The 23,324-nt window shown below is 55.2% G+C and overlaps 3 protein-coding genes across 3 annotated transcripts; 2 read left to right on the forward strand and 1 right to left on the reverse strand.

Moving 5' to 3' along the window:
• Positions 1–351: 351 nt before the first annotated feature.
• B0T26DRAFT_643906 (nucleoporin Nup186/Nup192/Nup205) lies at positions 352–5,551 on the reverse strand (the record flags this gene model as incomplete). Its single annotated transcript, XM_060437583.1, has 2 exons — positions 352–5,291; positions 5,368–5,551. The coding sequence occupies 2 exons, from the start codon at positions 5,549–5,551 to the stop codon at positions 352–354; spliced, it is 5,124 nt and encodes a 1,707-aa protein (XP_060298434.1).
• Positions 5,552–6,556: 1,005 nt separating this feature from the next.
• On the forward strand, positions 6,557–15,949 carry B0T26DRAFT_642161 (uncharacterized protein; the record flags this gene model as incomplete). The annotated part of the gene is made up of 7 exons (XM_060437415.1): positions 6,557–6,611; positions 6,723–6,770; positions 6,889–6,940; positions 7,078–8,451; positions 8,512–8,852; positions 8,909–13,382; positions 13,441–15,949. 7 exons carry the CDS (start codon positions 6,557–6,559, stop codon positions 15,947–15,949), a joined length of 8,853 nt encoding a protein of 2,950 aa, XP_060298435.1.
• Positions 15,950–17,134: 1,185 nt separating this feature from the next.
• Positions 17,135–19,724, forward strand: B0T26DRAFT_642367 (Cullin family-domain-containing protein; the record flags this gene model as incomplete). The annotated part of the gene is made up of 2 exons (XM_060437435.1): positions 17,135–19,551; positions 19,667–19,724. 2 exons carry the CDS (start codon positions 17,135–17,137, stop codon positions 19,722–19,724), a joined length of 2,475 nt encoding a protein of 824 aa, XP_060298436.1.
• Positions 19,725–23,324: the final 3,600 nt, after the last annotated feature.

A 23,324-nucleotide genomic window follows, 5' to 3' on the forward strand; every position in this document is an offset into this window, starting at 1 on the left:
GGTTTAATACATTTTGGGATTGGACTCCATATCTACCTGGTATTTTTTATCTCTCGGGTTTGGTGGGAATAGAAACATTACACGGTTTGGGTAGGCATGTAGATAGGCGATTACTAGGGGTTTGGAGCGCAATGCCTTTTTTACTTATTGGCGTCAATGACAAGCAAGATTGCCACCCCATCTATCTTGGTACCCAGGCATCGACCCCGCAACTGCAGAGGAATGATTCTTCTACACCTCAATAAAAGACACTCGCCCTATGGGTTTCTCGCTAAAGGAGGTAATAGCAACTAGAGTCCCTATTTTAAAATCCTAGAGGCCTATCTCTCTACTAGAAATGTCCTCGTCGGTTTATTTAGTAAAGCTTGGCTGGTGGGTGGACGGACAAACAAGAAGTCTGGAAAAAGGAAAAGGAAGAGAGAAAAAACTTACTTCCAAAAACCCTGTGGCGGTAATTAAAAGCATAAACGCCTCGGTCAAGTCCTGGATGCGCTCGTCAAGCGCTGCTTGTGCCTTGGCATTCGCGGCAGGAATACCGCCGGCTTGCGGGACGGATTCATTGCGGCCGTTGCCAACGGTGCCGATGCCGGCGCTACGCTTCAGCGTGTGCGCGACGAGGGAACGGTGCTTGGCGAGGAAGTTGCGGCCTTGTAGGATGTTGTGGTTGCCGCGAGTCAGGACGGCGGCGCTGATGACGCGGGCTAGGCAGACGAGCAGGGTGTAGTGCTTCTCGAGCGCGCGCGTGTTGCTGGCGTCAATCTCAAGCTCCGGGTCGGCGGCGAAGACCTTGGAGAGCTCGAGGGCACGGAATAGGTTGGCCTGGAGGACGAAGTTTGCGCCTGCGCGCGTCTGACACAGCTGCAAGAGTAAGGCGAGCTTGGCATTTGTGTACTGTTCGGAGGCGACGTCGCCATTGGTAATGACGGCAAGCCAGTCAATAAGGATGGTCTTGAGGCTGTCGACGAGCACGCCGATGAAGTTAAGCCGGTTGAGCACATCCACAACGTGCGGGTCGTCGCCAGCGCGGCCAAGATGAACCAGCGCGCTGAGCAGGATCATGGCCGCCGTCTGGCAGCCGGCATCGCTGCTGTAGGCGTCGTCGCAGATGACATTGAAGAGGCGTTCGCCGTGGGCCTGAATCGCCTTCAGCGCCCTGGCGCGGCCCCTTCGGGTTTGGACATTCTTGTCAACCACGCCCGTCAGGTACCGGTAGCAGATGCCGTAGTAAAGCGCCCTGAGTTCGGGGCTCGCAGCCCACTTGCCTATGGAGTTGAGGCACACCTGGAATAGCTGGAAGAGCTTGTCGCTAATTAGATTGCCCAAAGCTGCATTCTCCTGGTCTAGGCCGGCCGCAATAGCATCATCTTTATCATCATCATCATCATTGGAGAATTCGAGCTTGAACAGGAGCACTTTGGCCACTCGGGCGAGCTCGAACGCTTCGGCAGGGCTCAACGTGCTAAATGCTTCCAGGTTGGGAAGGATGGACTGTAGAGCTTGGAGCAGGAAGGCTGTCTTCGGAGTCCCCTTGAAGTCGTTGGACTCAAACATGACCAGGATGATGTTTGCCCATGCCCGGAGAAGTTTTAGTCTTGACGAGATAAACTGCTTCCGTCGGTTCGAGAATATAAGATACTCCTTCAAGAGGGCTTCCTCTCGCTCGACTTCGCTAATCTGCTGTTGTGGTATTATTTGGGTTGCATACCGCAGCTCGTTACGCTTCAGTAAGAGAAGCTCCTGAACCTTGCAGATGTTGTACTGCAGGCCCAAATCTGGGTCCTCTTCGACGCAGGCGCTGAGATCGAAATCCTTGTAATATTCGAACATCGGCGTGGGAATATTCCACTGTTCGTCCGCGCCCAAGAAGTCGAAGAGATCAAAGATGCTGGCTATCCTCACGGGTTCGTCACTGTCCCTTTTAATCTGGCCATTCAGGGCGTCAAAAATGTTGCGCTTGATGGCTGGAATGCGGTTTTGAGAGACACTGCAAAGCTCCTTGCTGATATACTCGAAGATCATGGCCCGGGTCTCGAGAAATTGGATAAAGGATACGGACGCATCGGCGACGGGGAACTCGGGATCGGTGGCCTCGATGCCATCCCACGTCAACTGCGGTTGCAGCTCCATTTCCTGCAGGAGCATGTGGAATAGAAAGTTCGTTTCTCTCAGCTCGGCCATGACCAGTACCGACGACAGAGGCGGAGTCCACAGGGCTTGAAATACGCGCAAGATCTTGTACTTCAGGGTTATCAAGTAGCCACGCATCCCTATCTCTTCTTGAAACACAGAAAACCCGATCAGGGCGTTGAGGAGGCTGTGAAACAGAGATTTCTGCGAGTCAAAGGCACTCCTTGGCTCGACATTCAAGGCATTGAGCCCACAGCGAAAGCCCAGGAGCAAGTGCGCAATTGTGGGCTGGTTTGGAGCGGCCCTCAGGCACTCGTATAGGAAATCAAGAATGAAGAGCTTGATCATGTAATTGGGTGCCTCCGTCTCCAGAACAGGATCCAGGGTATAGGAAAGCTCGGCCGAGAGGGAGGCGGCGATTGTCTCGCTCTCGCCATTCTTCTCGAGCTGCACAATGGCCTTGTTGCGGTGTCCGTGCCCGCCAGCATCAGGGCTCCAGGCTGAAATGATCTTGGAGGACGTCGAAATCTTCTCAAGTAGTTTTAAACAGGCCAGAGTCAGGTCGGGCTGGCGGAGACCGCAGTACCGACCAAGATTCACTACCAGGGACAAGTGGTTGATAATGCCGTCTTCAAATGACGAATATGTCGAGTTTGCCACATCTGGTTTCCGCTGCCCCGGCAGTTTCCTTATGACGGGCCGGACGAGATCGAAGTACGTCTCTTGCAACTCGAAGACCTTCAGCATGACCTCGATCGCCCGCAAGATGCTGAGCAAGAGGGGGGATTCCGGAGCAGCATTGGCCAAAGCAGTAGAGTCTTGATTAATGGTGCTGATCAGAGCAGCGATGACCTTGTCGCTGAACATCCATTCCATAACGCGGGCAAAGGGGTGTAGGCGAACGTATGTCGCCAGATCCGAGGTCGCTATGGCAGCATCGATGGCGATGCTAGACTCGCTACCCAGGACAATAAGGTCCTCATTAAAGGTTGACAGGCACGTCAAGGCAAATTCTAGGCAGCTAAGACGCAGTACTCTAAGCTGAGCAGGATCCGTAGCTTCCCTAGACTTGGCTGAGAAAACCTTGCCAAACACGTAATCCACGTAAATTTCGACGCCAGGTATCCTTTGTTGGGCACCCAGATCTTCGGGGAATGGCAGAGAGTCGTTAAGACTTTCCTGGCCCTCAATTGGCGCGAAAAAGGAGGTCAGGAGTTGAACAAAGGCATTCGGTTCTTCGAACCCTTCGCTGATTTCCTGCAGAACGGCTCCCATGAGCGGCTCAGCACCCTGGCTTGGGAGGAGAAGGGAGCTTCTCAAGAGGGGTTGCGAGGCGAAGCCGCCGCAGAGCCAAGAATCGAGCCATCTCCACATGACATCGGCTTCTACCTGGCTCTTACGGCTCAAGAAAGCTCGGAGCACGTTGAAGGCACAGGACCTGAGGCGAGGAGGTATATTTCCACTGGCCAGCTTGAATATCGTATCAACCAAGTGCACGTCATCGTCTGCCATCAACTTATGCCTCGCAACTTCGCTTTCCGATGCGAGCTTGGAAATGAGACGCAGATAGCACTCCAGCATCATGGCCGACTCGGGTTCCGTCTCGGCTTGATCGCTGCTAAACTTTCCGGGCCGATGGATGTGCGTCTGGGCCGGACTGGGCCTCTCGCGGAGCTTGGCGGTGAAGAAGTCCAATTCCTTAAAGATTTGGCTCCACGTTAAAGACAGAGAGCGCTTCATCTTGCCCGATGAGTGATGGCCTTCGTCGAGAAGGAAGTTATGGGCAGCTGTTGCGCATTCCTCACTCTCCGAGAGTGCCTGGAGCATCTCGCAAAATGCGCTCACAAGAGGAGTCGATGCCCGTCTCGAAGCCCATTGCAAGAAGCCAGCCAGGTTGCTGTCCGGATCTTCCCAGAACGACATGGCCGCGTCTGGCCGCCCATCGTAGGCATACGAGATGATAATCAAGAAGCGCTCGAGGTCGAGATCCTGCTCGTGCGTCTGGCTGAGCTGCCGCTGCTCGTCTTCTTCGGTTCTGAGTTTGCGGAGAATATCTGGAAGGTTGGAGATGAAGGCATCGACGAAGACTTCCAGGTGCACCGCCAGGCTCTGCTGGAAGAAGGCGGCGAAGGGGTAAGGGTCTGAGGCAAGCGGGGGGGACTTGCGCTGTAGCCACTTGCGCATGGTTAGTCGCGAAGAGTCCTGCCACTCCTGGGTTCTGCTGTCGGCAGCTACCGAGAGGATGAAGTCGAAGGCGCCATCTTTTAGGGAGATCGTAAACTGCTTCGTCCGCTCTTCGTCCTCCTTGTCGAGGTTGATTCCTTGAACGTCATAGGGCGTGTCGTCCAAGTACCAGCCACTGTACTCGGCAATCCACCAGGCCCGAACTGCCGCACCAAGACTCGGGATGGCCCACGAGTCATCGTCTGCCTGTTTGCAGATGATTTCGTTGAACTGGCGCGACTGCTGGATATCGCCCAGTCCCTCGGTGGAGCCGTAACAGGTGATATACGCGCCAAGTACAGGGAACAGGTGGACGAGGAAGTGGTCGTACCTGTCGGTCTTTTTCAAGACACCGATAAACCCTTCAAAGTCGGCAGGAGAAACCGCATGCTTCTCTACCGCAGAGCATAGAATGTGAGCAACAAGTTCGTGTTGCTGGACAAGACTGAGGCGCATAATCTCGTACGCCTCCTGGTCAATAGGCCTCAGGAGTTGAGCTTGGGTTAGCACACTGCGGGCGGCCATTTTGTCGCCGATGCTTTGGAGTGACGCCTTGATAGCCTGCATGGCAGCCATGCATCTCGGCGCGATCTTGTCGGCGGTGGATCGCCGCTGAGGTCCCGGTGGCGGGATGCGGTAGATTCTGTCGCTGACAAGGCTGGCAAAGCGGTCCTCCAGATTCCCTTCGAGGTTTCCGTCGTTGGATATCTCAATGCAAAGGCGCATGCAGTCGAGGAGATACTGGCGCTCCTGATGGAAGCGGATGACGCCACATTCCCACAGGGGACGGGTCAGTGACTCTGCATCGCCTTCTGCATTTGCATCCAGGAGCACTCGGGCGGCCTCGAGCTCGTCCAAGTCGAGCTCGTCGGCGAGTTTCAGGGTGTCGTTGACAAAGTCTTCGTTGATTTGAAACTCTTCATCGTCGATCTTTATTTTACCTGGTGGGACGTTAGCAACGACGTGATCTCGCGGTCTCGGGACAGAAAGGCACTGCAGATTTCTGGGGGCTCGTACCGCTCCCAACGGCGGTTCTGCTGGTAGGGTTTCGAGGAGGCTTGTCGAGTAGCTTCTCGAAGACTTCGGCGCGATGGTTCAGCAACTGCTCGAGGATTTGCAGGTCGCCAAACCGATGATCGCGGACGGCAAGCAGTTCGCGGTGCAGGGCCTGGATGGCCTCAAGCTGGCGCAGGTCGGACATAGTGGCCTACTCAAGCGCAACGGGATGCGACGACCAAACGAGGGTGCGAGACGGAGGGAGGGGACGAGGGTCGTGAACTGAACGAGGATGGTGGCTCAGCGCATTTTCCAGCGCCCACTATGGAATCGTCACTTCGCAAGCCGCGTTGCCTCCGCCTTTCTCTGCCCCCCTTCTTTCTTTATCTTGTTGGAACTTCCGGTCTGGCGCCTCGTGATGCGCAGCTCGTGTTGAGGTTGTCTGGGGAGTAATCAGCTCGTGGCCGTGTTCGGGCGATCAAAGCCGTGGTGAAATTCGTCAATGGCACGAAGTCGGGCTTTGGAAGCTGTCCCGCGCTGCGCTGCGTCGCTCACCTGCGATTGACGATTGGTGCTGAGTCCCTGCAATCAACAAAGATTTGGGCGGTGAAGGTTTCTGCCGTTGTCCGCCCTGGCCCCTGCTCCAGTGGGCATCAAGATTGCAGGGTATCGGGCGGCTTCCAGGCAGGGCAAGCGCGCTGCCTACAACCTGGACGCTAGGTAACAACGACCGGGAAGCTTGCAGCTTCGATTGCTCTTGCCTTAGCTCCCCGGGGTAATCGAATTCCAGGCTGCTTTCCGCTCCAAGTTCGGTACCTAACCTTCCAGTTGGGTCTGGGTTTGAGTAAGAGACCTGAAAGGCCTATTTTCCGATCAACTCGCAGGTAGGTAACTTTGTGCCTAGCAAGACCTTGCGTGTTGGTGATAATCACAGCAATTTTTATTTGACATTCATATACAGAATGAGACTTTCCTCTCAAGGATTTGAACCTGGGCAGGGTTTGTCACGGGAGCGCGGATCTCGTTTTGGAGCGGCATGCATCTCGTAGTTTCTTTTTCCTCGACATCCTAATATTCATATTCTTCCTCGATCCGACTCAACTCGACTTGTCGTCTCATACGATTTGGATACAGTCAGCCACACAGGTTTTTCTTGCTCAGCTGCCTTGTCTGCGGATGGTGGGCTCGGCTTTCCAGAGCAGAGGGCAACATGGCGCGGTCGAGGAGCTACGGCAGTGACATTGTCAACTTCAAAGAAATCGCAGGTATGTGTGCCTCGCCTCAAAATGAGTGGAGTGAAATGCGCGCGAACAAAATGAAATGAACGGCATGATGCATAATCGAATAATTGGCTAACAATAATGGCTGGCATCCAGGACTCCTCGTCAGCTCATCGGCAACAACGCGAAAGGAAGCCGTGGAAAGTAAGCGAGCTGCCTTCCGTGCCGTGCCTTGCCGCCGGCCTACCTGCTTTGCTTCGCTTTCGTCTTGCCGCGGATGGCTCTTTGCTAACCATCGCCGTCTATTCTATCATCTGTATAGGCTTGTTGTCCTACTTCAAGACGGCTGACAAGGCGTCTCAGAGTCAAAAACAGTAAGAGCCGTGTCCATCCATCCCATATCTATCCCATGCCAGTCCCATATCAGTCTCATATCGGCCCCCCCCCCCCAGACTACTAGTTCCGGACTGCACCTCCCAGCCAGACGGATTTTCTAACTACTGCGCAGGAGTCCCTTCAATGACAAGACGTACCACTCCATCTATGAGGCGCTCTTCCGCTGCACCCTACTCGAGAAGGAGGGCTACTTCGGCTCCAAAAAGTCGGCCAAGTCCAGTGCCGCCGCCAGCTCGAGGCTTGAGAAATGCGCCGAGGTCCTGCGCCTGGCCGTCCGCCATGGCGCTTCCCGGATCAAGCGCAAGACGGCGAGAGCCATCATTGACCACATCACCCAGGTCCCTTTGGGTCCCGAAGAGAGCTACATCCAGCCGCTTCTCAAGGACTACGTCAAGGCCCTGAGCACCTTTCTCGACAACTCGGCCAACGTCGAGAACCTTGCCGCCTTCTCGGGCGAGAGCTGGGATATCTGTGTCGACTTCTGTGTTGACGCCCTCTCTCGCTATCTCGAAACCGGCGACCGAGATGGCTCCTCGCTGTCTCGCGCCTCTCCGGCCCCCGGAGGCACAGGCCGATCCTCCTCAATTGCTACGCAGCAGTCGTCTTCGAGCCAAATCGGTGGTCAACTGGCCCTGGAGCTCGTGTCTTGCGTTAACTCGCTGATGTCCTCTCCAAATGCCCCCGTACAGAGGCAGGCAAGCAAGGTGTCCCATACCATTCTTCATATTCTCCAGCTTCGCCAGATGAAGATTGGCGAGCTGCAGAAGGCTGCTTTTTCCACCATCAACAGCATCTTCTCGCGCATTCAGACCGACGATGTGGCCCTGGCCAAGAAAGTAACGAAAGCCTTGGTTCCCCTGCTCTCTCACTGGTGGCAGCCGCGTGCCCTTTCTCGCGACGCCATGCTCAATTCCATCCGGGACGAGATGCTCAAAACCATATTTGGGACGTACTTATACATGGAAAGCATTCTCCAGGAGTCCTCGGACGGGTCTCTCCTCCAAGACGCTGAAGAGCTGCTGGATGCCTTGTGGTCCGAATATTCGAGGCGCGAGGAGCGAGCTCGCCTCCAGCTAGACGACGTGACTTTCTCTGCCATCCGCCTCCCTACCGACCATCCAAGCACTGCCGTCTTCAGTCTCCGCCCTTACCACCAAGCAGGCGAGCAAAACTGGGCTCTGCTAGAGAACCTCGCCATCTTGGAGGCTATGTACTCGCGCAACTCCCAGCAAGACCGCAGTCACGCCCAGCCCGAAACCGACCAGCCTCGGAAGAGAAGGAGGGTGGTCGGGAGCCCCAATAGAATGCACCAGAAAATTGTGTCCCTAGACCCGGCAGTCCAGCTAACCGCGTTGCAACTCATACCGTTCTGGGCCGCCCAGAAGCCGCCCTCCCTAGAAGACGTCACTGAAGCTATTTCTGATTTGTCAAAATGCGTCACGGCCAAGCAGGGCACTGTGGCTTCCTGGGCAATGCTCGCATGCGCTAGGTATGGCCTTGCGTCTTTCTTTTTACGCAGCGTCCGTGATTGTGCTAACACAACCTCAAGTCTCGCCACCCATAAAATATCTCGGAGCGCTTCCCTCGCGGCTACCTGGAAACAGATCTGGCAGCTCACCGTGCGATCTCTAAGCCTCCCCCCTACTAGCCGTGCTGCCTGCGTGCTGTTGCAGGCGATAATGCAAGCGGGCCTGATTCCAGGGCACGAACAGGCGGACGACATCAATCAGATTATCACAACCGCCGATATTAGTGGTCCTGCGGTGCTTGTTGATTCGTCTTTGACTTTGATGCTAGGTTTACTGCGCCACCGGAACATGATGGTACCAAACGCCAGTCAAGCGACTTCAAATCACATTATTCGGTGGGTTTTTGTCAAATGGAATCCTGGTAAGTAACAGCATTGAAATAGCCACCCTAAGTTATGGTCCTGACTGGTTTTCAAGCTGAGCTGGGTTATGCTTCTATTCATTCGGCCCACTCGAGCCCTTTCGATATGGTTTGTCTTTTGCGAGCCTGTTATGGCATGCCGCCGCTTCGAATGGAGGCACCGCTCCTCCTGTTTGGGGGGCCCATTGCCCAATTCTGGAAGAGCCAGAAAAAGGCCCAGCCACTTATTCGATACTTGCTGCTCCTCGGGGACGAAGTCCTACCGACACCACCCCCAACGGCCTCTGTGTCTGACGGCCCAGCCGGTGAACCCGGAAAACCCTCCGATCCGACCGGAACTCATGCTACAAAGCGCCTCGTCCTCGAGCTGCTCTTCCCAAAGATTGAAGAGCTGTCACAAATGGCAGAGTCGTGGCAAAGACGCGGCGGAGATGGCTCAGTCCCGATATCTACCGAGCGGCTACAGAGCGTGGTCCTTGCCTGCCTCACTGGGACACTGCTACTCCCCGAGCTTGTCAGTCTGAACACATCTGTATCCAAAGACCTTGAAACAGCACTTTTCGGCGTCATCGATGCCACTCTCAAAGTGGTATTGAACGCCCCCCAAAACGGGAACTTCTTCGATCTTGTCTTGATGTCATGCACGGCGTATATTCCTCCTATGGATGAAGTCGAACTTAGTTTCTTGAAACGAGATCTTCCCCATCTCCACAAATTCTTTGCCAAGCTTTCCGATGCCCTACAGGGAAGAGCGCGGCGAGATCCGTCGGGCCGTGAGGCAGATACCATGGACATAGACGATGATTTTGAATCCCAGGCGAGCCAGATCAGTTCGACATCAGGAGCAAAAATTCTTCCCCGGCGGGACGTTCTATTGAGCCATACGCCAGAAGCCTTCTACTTAGAGACCACCCTCCGGCTATTTCTCCTTGAGGTGATCTATTCTAATGAAGGCCAACTCGGCTGTGTCCCGGGTCCTGTTCTCGACCACTTACTCGAACTCCCCAAAGAGCAGCTTTTACTATGCCGAGTATTTATGCAGGAGCTTTTTAACTCTGATGCCTTACCCCCTGTCGAGGGCTCCATGAAAGTCGTGGAGAGGTTGGGGGAGATTATAAGCCTAGATGAATTCTCGTGCTGTGAAGTGGCGTTGTGCACATGCATCGACGTCATGGACGGCTTTATGAGCATGTGGACCGACGAGAAGCTCGAGATAGCAACTTTGGTGGGCGATCTATACCACTATCTGGTCAAGAGGTCTTTACCCAACAACTCCATGTCCGGGCCCGCCCAGATCTGGTTCTCGAAATTACTCTTCCACCTCCTCGAGGTCAGATCAGATTATGCTGCGGCCTTAAAACTGCCATCGGCCAGGTCCACAGTCCTGACAATTCTGCAAGAGGGCACCATGGATGTCAAGTACATCATCGCACTCAATCTACCCAAGATCTTCGGGCTATATGTTCTCAAAACGCACGACGACATCTTCGTCGATGTTCTAGAGAGCCTTCCCGCTGATCCAGAGGCCACTGAGGGCATTGCTTACCGTCTGTTCGTTCTGGCCGAGTTGGCTTGTAGGTGGCCAACCCTGCTACGTCGGTGTATCTACCACATTTTCGAAACCCCGGGCAAGATTGTCCAATCCGGAAAATATGCGGCGAGCTGCTTGGAACGGATATCCGTGTCTCTGAACCTCAGCAGCCCCCGTGAGCTCTTTAAACTCTTTGCTCCCCAACTGCTCTATACATGGCTTGAAAGCGACTCAATTGAAGAGATTCCCTTTGAGATATTTGGCTTTGCGAGTCTCCAAGACCTCTTGTTGATGGCCCAGACTGAGGCAGCCGCGATCATGATTATGCGTGGACAGGAGAAAGAGGCCCTCGATCTAGCTCAGAGCCTAGGCTTGACGCCCGAGAAACTGATCCAGCAGAGCTTTACCAAGATCGTAGCATACAGCATTGCGCACGACATCAGCGTCCCGAGCGGTGGCGATCGTGTGACTGGGGAGAGCCGACTCAGGAAGATTCTTGGAAAGGAAGGATTCCTGGAGAACATCCATCTCAACTTCGCAGACGTTATAGCCACCTTCTTTGACATCTTCGACCAGGAGGACCCAATTGAGAAGGCTCTGAGGAGAGAGGGGAGGTTCACCGCCGCGGCTGATGCAATGGATGAGATCAAGAAGCTTGGCCACTTGAGCACGCCCTTGCCACCGAATCAGCAGCCAATGTTCAAGGCAAAGTATCTCACAAGAGAAATTGCTCACCTTTGCAGCCGGACACCCTACGAGCCCGATAACTTGTGGACGCCTGCCCTGGTTGTGTTTGTGGCTCGCAAGCTCCTGAACACAATCCATCCAGCGCTCGGCCCCCTCCACGCATGCTCGGTGCTACGAAAGATTCGCGTTCTCGTCTGTCTGGCCGGCGAGCATGCGTTGTCTGCTTATCCTCTAGAGATGCTTCTTCATTCCATCCGAGCCTTCGCAGTTGATCCAGAGTGCGCAGACGATGCCCTCGGTATAATTCAGTATCTCGTGCTTAAGGGAGACGCCCATCTGAAGAAGACGCCCTCGTTCCTGGCTGGATACGCCCTGTCGAGTCTCGCTGACCTCCGGGTATTTCTCGAATCGAGCCAATCCAGCACGACCCAGGAGAGCCAGTTCAAAGCAACCATGGGTAAAGCACAGCTATTCCACTCCTGGTTTGCCAAGTACCTGGCGGCCTACGATTCTTTATCGTTCAAGGACCATGCTCAGCGCCGTGCGTTCAAATCTATCACACAGTCGGCTGCTCACATTCGTGCGTCGGGCAATGCCGAAAAAGGTACCCACGAGAGCAACCTCCTCCTGGAGATCCTCGATGACTGGGACCGTGAGAACCAGCTTCTCAATGAACCGGCCCGCGGCGTTGCTCTCTCCATGCTCTGCGGTGTCTTTAGGATCCCCTTATCGAGTAGACTCGACATGATCGAAACTGACGCAGACGCAATAAGCCATGGGGCTGTTGTCTGGAAGAGCTGTGGCTCCCAGCGGCTGAGCGGCGAGTACTTGGCGTGGGCTGGCCGAGTACTGGGTCGGTCCTTCGCTGCGTCGGGCGAGGTGCCACAGGAGCTCCTACGTGAATCCCGACTTCAGGAGTATCGCAGGATATCATTCGACAACAGCGGCTCCGAGGAAGGACTCATCAATCTCATCGAGGCGCTCACTGTGAACGGCGATTGTTTCACCGCCGGCTTAGCTGAATCTGCTTTGCGGACGGTGGTCTCGGACGCGGTGAGCGAAGATGATCAAGACCTAATCGGTGCTTGCCAAAAGACCCTTTCAGAGTCCCTACTGGTGTCATCCAACTGGGACCCATACAGAACACCGCATTCCGATTACTACGCGGTCGACTCACCCAAGGACGCAGAAGTATTTACCGCCGGCCAATTGGAGAGTCCAGACTGGTCACAGCGACTCGCGACGCTTCTGGCCTATTCGGTGCCCGAGAGTGTGACGCTGAGGGTGCTGCCTCCAATCCTCACCAAAGTTAAGGGGTTCGCTGAAAAGGCTTTCCCCTTCGTGGTCCACCTGGTCTTGGTGTACCAGTTAGAAAAGCAACAAGGGATGAAGCGGCGCCTCTCCGAGGCCTTGAAAGAGTGGCTGACTTGCACATCTACTGCAGCCACGGAAAACGTGAAGCTTCTGCTAAACACGATCCTGTATCTGAGAACCCAGCCGTTGCCCGGCGAATCTTCAATCGCCGACCGAGGACACTGGCTGGATGTGAGTTTCTCCAGCGCAGCTGCCGCCGCCACGCGATGTGGCATGTTCAAAGTGGCCATTCTGTTTGCCGAGCTAGCCTTCTCCGAATCCTCTCGCGGTTCTCGGCGCTCATCGGCCATCAGGGAGATTGAGGATTCAAGCGATATTTTGCTCGACATATTCGAGAATATCGATGACCCAGATGCGTACTACGGCCTAACGCCGGATGCCTCGCTCTCCACGGTCCTAGCTCGCCTGGAGTACGAGAATGATGGGAGTAAGAGCCTCGCGTTCCGCGGCGCTCAGTACGATAGCCACCTGAGACGCCGGGATCCTGCGTCGCATCAGGATGGGCAAGCCCTTATCAACGCTTTGAGCAGCCTCGGGCTTTCTGGGCTGTCCAATTCTCTCCTTCAAACGCAACAAGGTTCGGATGCGTCGTCGGCATCTCTCGATAGCACCTTTATCACGGCAAGGAGACTGGAGATGTGGAATCTTCCAGCTCCCTCGAGTAATGAGAACTGGGCCGTGACGGTGTACAAGGCATATCAAAGCATGCACCAAGCCCCTGATATCAACGCCGTTAGGGATGCGGTCCACGAAGGATTCAGGAGTACCATTCGCCACCTCACAACCCGGACCCTGAATACGTCAAGCTTACGCCATCAACTCGGGGCCCTTGCCGCCCTGGCAGAGCTCGACGATCTCCTAAATGTCACTGACCAGCCCGAGCTACAAACCACGCTCTCCACGTTTGAGAAGCGATCAAAATGGATGATGAGCGGACGGTAAGATACCCAGCAACCAACCTGGCAGCTCGAACAAAACAAGCTAACCCATATATAGATACGGCGACGTGGGACAGATTCTTTCCTGTAGGGAAACAACACTAAGCATGTGGAGTCGACATCACAAGTTACGGCCGTCGATGTTGACACCAGCAGATGCTCGCCTGATACAGATTCGCGGCATGCTGCTGTCTTCTGATATATATCGCTTCCACCGCGCCAACCAGGAGAGCCTGAACATATCCACAACACTCACCGACCTCATCAAGCCGAGCGAGTCCTTGGGACTAAACATAGACGCCGCAATCAAAATTGAGGCTGCAAATTCGCTCTGGAACCATGGCGAAATGATTTCATCCATCCGCATGTTGCAGAACATTGACAAGGACTCGTCCCTAAAAAAGCAGACGGTCCCGGTCAGCCGTTCTGATCTCTTGTCGAAGATTGGCTATCAGGTCTCGGTCGCGAGGCTAGAGAACCCGGAAAATATACAGAAAAAGTATCTCGAGCCAGCGCTCAAGGAGCTCAGGGGTAAGATTGAGGGCAAGGATGCTGGCCAGGTATTCCACCAATTCGCCATGTTCTGTGACGAGCAGCTCCAGAACCAAGATAGTCTAGAGGACCTGGCGCGGTTGCAGAGCTTGAAGAAGGGCAAGAGCGACGAGGTGTCGCAGCTCAAGGCCTTGATTGCGAACTCGAAGGATTCGCAGAATAAGAGCCGGTACTCGGGCTATCTTGCAAAAGCTAGACAGTGGCTTGATCTCGACCAGCAAGAACTTCGCCGTGTTGAGCAAACGCGTGCCGAGTTTGTCAAACTGAGTTTGGAGAACTATCTGCTCTCTTTAACCGCGTCGGACGAGCATAACAACGACGCACTGCGCTTCACGGCCCTGTGGCTAGAGCGTTCCGAGGAGGAGACGACGAACGAGGCGGTCAAGAAGCACATCAACAAGGTTCCGACGCGGAAATTTGCCCCCCTGATGAACCAGCTCTCTTCGCGCCTTCAGGACCAGCCGCAGCAGCTCTTCCAGAAGGTCCTGGTCGACTTGGTCTATCGAATCTGCGTCGACCATCCATTCCACGGCATGTATCAGATATGGTCAGGGGCTAAGTCGCGCGTCAATAGGGACGACGAAGTGGCCGTCTCCCGACAGAAGGCGACAGAGCACATTGCTAAGGCTCTCGCCAAGGCCGAGCCTGTGTCCAAGATTTGGCCGGCGATTGACCAGACAAGCAGAGTCTACCATGCTTTGGCGCTGGACCGCGACTCTAACAGGTACAAGGCCGGCCACAAGCTTGCCATCAGGGACTCGGCGGCTGGTCAGGCCTTCCTCAGTACGCTCGCAAAGTACGAGATCCCGCCGCCCACGATGCAGATTGAGCTATCGGCCAACCTCGACTACTCAAAGGTGCCCATGATACAGAAGTTTGAGCCTAGCATGTCGATTGCCTCTGGAGTGAGCGCGCCTAAGATCATCACGGCCGTGGGGACCGATGGGCAGAGGTACAAGCAGCTCGTCAAGGGAGGCAACGACGATCTTCGGCAGGACGCCATCATGGAACAGGTGTTTGCTGCCGTGTCAGAGCTGCTCAAGCTCCACAGGCCGACGAGGCAACGGAATCTGGGCATCCGTACTTACAAAGTCCTACCACTGACGTCCTCGTCGGGCCTCATTGAGTTCGTGTCGAACACAATTCCGCTCCACGAATATCTGATGCCGGCGCACGAGCGGTACTATCCCAAGGACCTCAAGGGATCGCAGTGCCGCAAGGAGATCTCCAACGCGCAGACCAAGACGGTGGAGGCGCGCGTCAGTGCGTACCGGAAGGTGACGGAGAAGTTCCACCCGGTGATGCGATACTTCTTCATGGAGTACTTTTCAGACCCGGACGAGTGGTTCCTGCGGCGAACCGCGTACACGCGAGCAACGGCGGCCGTGTCGGTGCTGGGCCACGTGCTCGGGCTGGGGGACAGGCACGGACACAACATCCTGTTGGACTCCAAGACGGGCGAGGTGGTTCACATTGACCTCGGGGTGGCGTTTGAGATGGGGCGGGTGCTGCCAGTGCCGGAACTGGTGCCGTTCCGCCTGACGAGGGACATTGTGGACGGCATGGGCATCACCAAGACCGAGGGCGTGTTCCGGCGCTGCTGCGAGTTCACTTTCGACGCGCTGCGCGAGGAGACGTACTCGATCATGACCATCCTCGACGTGCTGCGCTACGATCCGCTGTACTCGTGGTCCATCTCGCCCGTGCGCATGGCCAAGCTGCAGAACGCGCGCGCCGCCGGGGCTGACGACAACGGTGGCGAGGCGGGCGGCGATGACCAGTCTGACGTTGATAACAAGAAGTCGGTCAACGAGCCGTCCGAGGCCGACCGCGCCCTCGAGGTGGTCCGCAAGAAGCTTTCCAAGACGCTCAGTGTCATGGCTACGGTGAACGACCTCATCAACCAGGCGACGGACGAGAGGAACCTCGCCGTGCTATATTCTGGTAAGTTCCAGCCATTCTGCTTGACTTGTCCACCCCTTTCCCCGTCTTCGTCTTTTACCGTCTTCGCTTGAGACTTGAAATACTGACTGGATATCTACAGGATGGGCTGCCTATGCCTAGACGGGTAGCGCTGTAACTATTATATATGGACATGGACATGAACATGGACATGAGGCACGAATGCCCAACATCTCGAGAGCATTGCATTGACATATTGACATGCCGATTAGGCGGCTTGGGGTTAACGTAAGATAACATTAATAGGTATCATTGCCATTTAATAATAGCCTACCCGTATAGCTTTGTAATTGCGCGGTTCTAGGTGCCAGACGGTCGTAAATGTCAATATTGGGTGCTTGTGTTGTTACGGTGAGCTGACTGCATTGCGGTGAACTGACTGCACGGAACATGAACGTTACGACATTCAGTAACCCTTACCCTGCCGCCATAGCGGGGTCTGGACAGTGCCAAACACAGTTATCGATTCCCGGATGACGAGCTCTAATCCCGACCTTGGCGGCTGATCACTACACTAAACTGCGAGCAATGTACAGTAATCTCTTGCGACTTCATACGCAGTGACAACCTCCAATCCGTTACTTTGTTCACTGCCGCCGTGAAGTTGAACCCCGAGCACAATCCTCTAGTGGGCGCCTCGACTCGAATTTCGACGCCAACTTGGATCGAAGCTCTCTGAACGCGCCACTGAACACTGCTAGTAGACTTACTACGCACAGACAACAGACAACCGGCCCGTTTGGCCAACCCAACGCCAACCTAGATAGTTCCGCCTCGACATTGACGTTACGTTACCAATCCCGCCGACAAGAACGACTCCAACCCGGGCCTTCGCCAGCCAACTCGGAACATACGCATCGACGCATAGCATTGCAACCGTGGTCATACGAGACAAGACGACGACAACGACGACGAGCAGGAAGGCATCCTCAGCGAAACACAGGCACAAACACACGAGCACAGCACCAGCACCAGCAGTCGCACCAGCTCCCGGGAGTGACAGACGCCCGCTGCTAGACCTCTCCAGGTCCATGCCTCCCACCCCATCGCAGCCATCCTTCGGCGGCCTCACCCATTCCCGCATCTCCTCGGCCGCCTCTGCACCAACTACTGCTAAGCGCAGGCACGGCGTCGATTCCGACCCGCCCGCGCCCCCGCGCTCGCCCTCTGTTCAAATCAGCGCCCCTGACCACGACCCCAAGCGCCTCCGTTCCGACAACTACATCGCCCCGCCCGCCATGTCGGCCAAGGCCCAGGGCAAGCGCCCCGACATCATTGGCCTCGCCCAGAACAGCCCTAGCTCGTCGCCCCTCTCCCGCCGTCCTTCGGTCCTCCAGCCGCACATGGGTCCCCGCAGGCTCGTCATCAAGAACTACCGCACGGCCACCGCCAGGGCCGCCACCGGTGTCGACGAGTACTACACGCGTACCCGTGCCGAGCTGGATGCCGCCCTTGCCGCCATCTTCGCCGGCCGCCCGACTCCCCAGCCCATGGAGCGCCTCTACCGCGGCGTCGAGGACATATGCCGCAAGGGCGACGCTGCCGACCTGGCCGAGAAGCTCCGGTCCCGCTGCGATGCTCACCTCAACAGCGATGACGCCCTCGGCGGCCTACGCACCGCCGCCGATGCCGACAGCGTCTCCTCCGATCACGTCGCCGTGATACGCTCCGTGCTCGCCCACTGGAAGACGTGGAGTGACCAGATGCTCCTCGTGCGGTGGATCTACAGCTACATGGACCGCACATTCCTCTTAAATAGCAAACCCACCCATCAGGGCTTGTACGATAAGTCGAAGACGTCTCAGAACCTCAACGACATGGGTATCAGTCAGTTCCGGAGGGCCGTCTTCGGGTCACGTAGCGACCCGGCCCCCATTGGAGAGGGTGTCTTAGCAGCCATGTGCGAGCTCGTTGACTACGACCGCCACGGCGACGAGAGGTTTGATGCTGCCTTGCTCAAGGATGCTGTCACCATGCTGCGCCTCTTTGGCGTCTATGGCAAGTTCTTCGAGCCCAGGTTCCTGACCGAGTCTCACCTCTACCTTTCCGCGTGCGCCGAGGAGTGGAACATAACCTACAACCTGAAGGACTACATCATGGCCTGCGACAGGTTACTACGCCGCGAGAGTGGGCGCTGTGACGTCTACAATTTTGACAGCACCACCAAGAGGCAGCTGCGGGACGATGCCCACCACGTCCTGGTTGACTCTTATTCGTCCAAACTTCTGGACAGCGGGAGCGTGGCCAAGCTCCTCGAAGCCAACGATGTAGCGTCCATGAAAGCCCTCTACGATCTGCTACGTCTGTCTGACATCCAAAAGCGGCTTAGGGGCCCGTGGGAGGGCTATGTCCGCGAGGCCGGATCAGAAATTGTAAGCGACACGGCGAGGGGCGACGAAATGATCATCCGCCTGCTAGAGCTCCGGAAGTCGCTCGACATTATGATCCGAGACGCCTTCGGCAAGGACGACGTCTTCACGTACGGCCTGCGTGAGGCGTTTGGCTATTTCGTCAACGACAAGAAGAGCTCGTCGTCGTGGAACACGGGCACGTCCAAGGTCGGCGAGATGATTGCCAAGTACATTGACATGCTCCTCCGCGGCGGTCTCAAGACGCTGCCCAAGACACTGCTGTCCGACAACAGGGACCGTGCCGACGCAGAGAAGAGCGGTCTGGCGAGCACGGCCGACGAGGACGCCGAGCTCGATCGCCAGCTGGACCAGGGCATTGAGTTGTTCCGGTTCATCCAAGGCAAGGATGTCTTTGAGGCCTTTTACAAAAAGGACCTGGCGCGCAGGCTGTTGCTCGGCCGTAGCGCCAGCCAAGACGCTGAGCGTAACATGCTCTCCAAGCTTAAGAACGAGTGCGGCTCCAGCTTCACGCACAATCTGGAGCAGATGTTCAAAGATCAGGAAATGGCCCGGGACGAGATGAGCTCGTACCGAGAATGGATCGCCACGTACCGCAAGTTCAAGCCCGGTGGGATAGACATGAACGTCAGCATACTGTCGGCTGCGGCATGGCCCACGTACTCCAGTATTGAAGTGTTTATCCCGCCGGACGTGCAAGAGCGCATCAACATGTTTGATAAGTTCTACGTTCACAAGCACACAGGCCGCCGGTTGACGTGGAAGCACAACCTGTCGCACTGCGTGGTCAAGGCCCAATTCGACCGCGGGCCCAAGGAGCTGCTTGTCAGCGCCCTGCAGGCCGTCGTGCTGGTGCTCTTCAACGACGTTGAGGAAGGCGACGGCGTGCTCTCGTACGACCAGATTCTACAATCCACCGGCATGCCGGCCCCCGAGCTTGGCCGCACGCTCCAGAGCCTCGCCTGCGGCAAGGTGCGCGTACTGTCCAAAAAGCCGCGGAGCCGTGACGTGCAGCCCACCGACACATTCACCGTCAACAAGACCTTCGCAGACCCAAAGTACCGCGTCAAGATCAATCAGATCCAGCTCAAGGAGACAAAAGAGGAGAACAAAGACACGCACGAGCGCGTCGCCGCCGACCGCCAGTTCGAGACCCAAGCTGCCATTGTCAGGATCATGAAGAGCAGGAAACAAATGACGCACGCGCAGCTTGTCGCCGAGGTCATCAACCAGACCAAGAGCAGGGGAGCTGTGGACGCGGCAGATATCAAGTTGAATATTGAGAAGTGGGTTTTTCTTTTTTTTCTCCCTCTGTTTTTCCTCTTGTGGTTTCACCTTTCCCCATCGCCGCCTACTTTAATGCCGCAGAGGTGGGTTTTGCTGACGCGCGACTCTTGACAGGCTCATTGAGAAGGACTACATCGAGCGAGAGGGCGGGTCGTATATCTATCTGGCCTAGAAAACGGCATTCCAGGCCCATTGGCACACATGTTGCTGTTTACTGGCCGCGGTTGCGGCGGAAATTGCAAGCGGCACCCTCCCCAAAAATATACTTTTAACGAAACGACTAATGAGGTATCTGCGTAAGCGCATGTGTGTCTATAACTTTTTCATTTCCTCATCTTTTTTTATACACGGGGCAGCCGGGAAGGGAAATCCGGGTCATGTTAGGGCTCGGCAGAGGTTGGGATACATGGAAGGGGAATCTCAATAAATGGGAGGGGGTAGGTAGAAGGGGAGGGATGTTTATGGTATGTTTGCGCGCCGACGTCGCTTTGGCGGTGGCCGCGCTCATGCTTGTGGGTAAACAGTACATAGGTAAATCTACTTGTAACCACAGATTGGGAGCAATGCTGTTTGGAAATAGATGCAAGGATGGCAATTCAAGGCAGGGCAGGACAGGGGACAGGACAGGGGACAGGACAGGGGACAGGACAGGGGACAGGTCAGACATCAGAGCTTATAATACATTACAGCTCTTCTGGGAGCCTGTTTGTCTGTCCCTGTCACTCTCTCTTCGTCTGTCACGGCTTCAGCGCCCCTCCAGCCACAACAAACTGGTGTAATTGCCTATACTTCTACGGACTGTACTCGTAGAAAGGGGAGACAGTCAAGTATGTATGTATAGTACGGTACGGATCATCCCGCGCAAGCCCGTTAGCACTTACACCATTTCACGGTCAATTGCATGACTTGAAGACCGCTGGAAAGTTTTGTCTTTGACTTGTCACGATCGACTCCAATCGTTTGAAACGATGGTTGCCAGTTATTTACAATGCTCCATCTAGATAATGAACATTTCAAGGATGATAACGAGAGAGGCCTGTAAAGTTACAAACCGGGCGAGCCCCTTAGTATGAGGCTGCGGGACAGGGGAGATGGGTACGGGTTAGTAGTGATATATCATTTATTGAATGGTGTTGTTTTTCTTGCGCGAGGCTGGATTTGGAAGAACGAGGTGAGGTGATGTGATGGACAGCCTTGTTTCTTGCATTCAATTCCATGCCTGAAAATATGGGATGGAAAAGGGGCTGACTGGGAAGAGATTGGATGAATCATGGGAGACGCAGAGCAAAACACCCCCCTGGAAGCAAACGCGTTCGGAAAGGATGAATTTTGACTTCCCCGATGCGGAGCGTGTTTACCAATAATTCATCCCCAACGCACGCAGGTAGGTAAGCCTAGTAGTAGTCACTTTAATCGGAGCTAGCGTTCAGCGGTTGGGCCCTGAGATACGGATATGTAGGTGTCTGAGATAGAGGGGGGCGGACGAGGGTAGTGTTCAATGGCTTTCACACCTTGGGCAGGGACAGGACGGGATCTGGTCCAACCAGCCGAAAGACAAAGGCGTTAGGATGGGCAAACAACAACACAGTCGGAGGGTAAATACGCGTGACTACCTGCCAAGTTGCAATAGCTTTTTTTTCTACGTCACCAGGCGTCCTTGTTCTTGGGTAGGACGCAAGTATGAATCTGTCTGTGCCTTCTCCGCCTTCTTGGCCTCATCTTGGCAAACACACAGACTGGACGGGGAACTGGAGAGCAGAAAAGGGGGGGCCAAGATCGGATGGATACGACACGACACGACAGACGAACGGACGGCACAGATTGCGCCACGGCGGCGTTGCACCATTCTTTCTTTTCTTCCTTCTTCCTCAACGGCCGCTTGGGTTCGGTCCCCCGGTAGCACCCCGGAAGGGCCGGCCAGTCGGGGCACGGTGGCGTCGGCGGGCCAGCGGCGGCAGCAGCCAAAGGGGTGGGTGGTCACAGCCTGGAATGATACCCACCCACTCACCCACCTGGAAGCAGAAGCAGGCACTGACCGAAGGGGAAGGTCAAGCCAGGATTGGCGGGCCAGCCAAGGTAGGCTCCTAGCGGGGAGTTTATTATTATAAGATAAGCCCATGCCCCGGTGCGGCGCCGCCGCCGTCGAGTGAGCACAGCACTGCACAGCACTGCACAGCGCCGAGAGCACGCCCAGCGGTGGCGGGTAGTTACTGGTGAGCAACAAAAGAGTTTGAGGACCTCATGCTGGGATAGGAGTGACGTGATATGCCCCTGGCGAAGCCTCACTCTCTCACTCTCTGCCATTCAATGTTTTTCTTTTTACGACGCGCGAGTCGGTACTGTAGGTCGTGGATGAGAAAGGGCGTTGATTGAGGTGCCTGAGGGCCTTGGATTTCTATTGGCCTGCCGTGACGATGAGAGAAATAATCCTGTATTAATCCTATACCGTCCAATTGGTCCACGGGTTCTTTCATGAGATGATAGAGCTGTTGTCAACCGTCTAATTGGCAGCACATTGAAACAATAACAGAACATCGAGACTGTCATTTGTCTTTTACCTAGGTAAGGAGACCTCCTGGAAAACGAGGGCAAAGAATGGGCCGGTTCCTCCGCGGGCAGCAACGGCGATAGGTGGATCCCGCTGCAACGTCCGACCTGAGACCTGAGCTGCTCAGCCGCCAACCTGCCGGTGAGCTCTCTGCACTCTGCAGCCCGATGGCCAGGTTTACCAGCATCACGTCACGCTACCTGCCAGCTTCTGCCAGCTTCTGCTGAGGTGTGTTACTGCCTACTCCATGCATCCATACCTAGGTAACACCCCGTGGTTACTAAATGAGTAGGAGCCGTTTGCTCACTACAGAGTATTGCCGGCCGGCATCGTACCTGCCTTCCCTTGCCTGCAGTCCTACACTGCGGGCTCTCGGAGCTGGGTCCAATTTAGAGCCCTGGCCCCAGCAACATCTCGGCATGCCGCTGTGGGCCAATATTGAAGTCCTGAAAGTGGCCCGCTCTGAACTTGAATCATCTCAAGTTCTCAACGGTCGCTAGGCAAAAACAGGTCTTGTTGCGATGGAAAGATCAAATCTAATGAAAAAAAATTGACATCATTTTAAGGGGAACGAGAATAATGTACGCAGACTTTGTTCTTTTCACGTGATTATAGTACTACTCGATCGGCCCTCATGGCGTTCCCTGGCTGATTGTTACCTATTCCATGAACTACGAAAGGGGTACGCTGGGCAACGCAGATCCGGCTGCTTCCAGAGCTGAGAGCCATGGACATTTGTTGTTCCGATGGATATCGGAAAACTAAAAACTGCCCACGTAGTATTCCGTAACGCCCGAGCATTAGCGTAAATACTACCCAGCTCCTACCGAAGTGCGTGATCAGAGTCTGGAAGGGCCCATGCGCTCTTGTCGTCGGGCGCCTTACAGAGTCGGTTGTTTGCTTCGCAACGCCGATAGTATATGGCTGATGCAAAGGATCGAAGGGTTATTTCATAGTCTGCACAGAACGACTTCATGGATTGCCGGCCTTGGTTTTGAACCTTTTCGAGCCAATTTTTGCAGGACATCAATCAGAGTTCGGAGATTGTTCTCGTCAAATATTCGATTTCCCAAACCGTCCTCGGATCTCGATTTTATGAGCCGATTGGGACGTGCTTTTCAGGGGGGGAATCTCGCTTACGCGGAGATTTTATTTTCTTGGGTTGCCTGCGCTTCCATGCCCAGACACGTCGGCGCGATACCCCAGTGGTGAAGCGCGTGCATT

Source organism: Lasiosphaeria miniovina (genome assembly GCF_030549165.1).
Source record: "Lasiosphaeria miniovina strain SMH2392-1A chromosome Unknown B0T26scaffold_3, whole genome shotgun sequence".
Lineage (NCBI taxonomy): Eukaryota > Fungi > Ascomycota > Sordariomycetes > Sordariales > Lasiosphaeriaceae > Lasiosphaeria > Lasiosphaeria miniovina.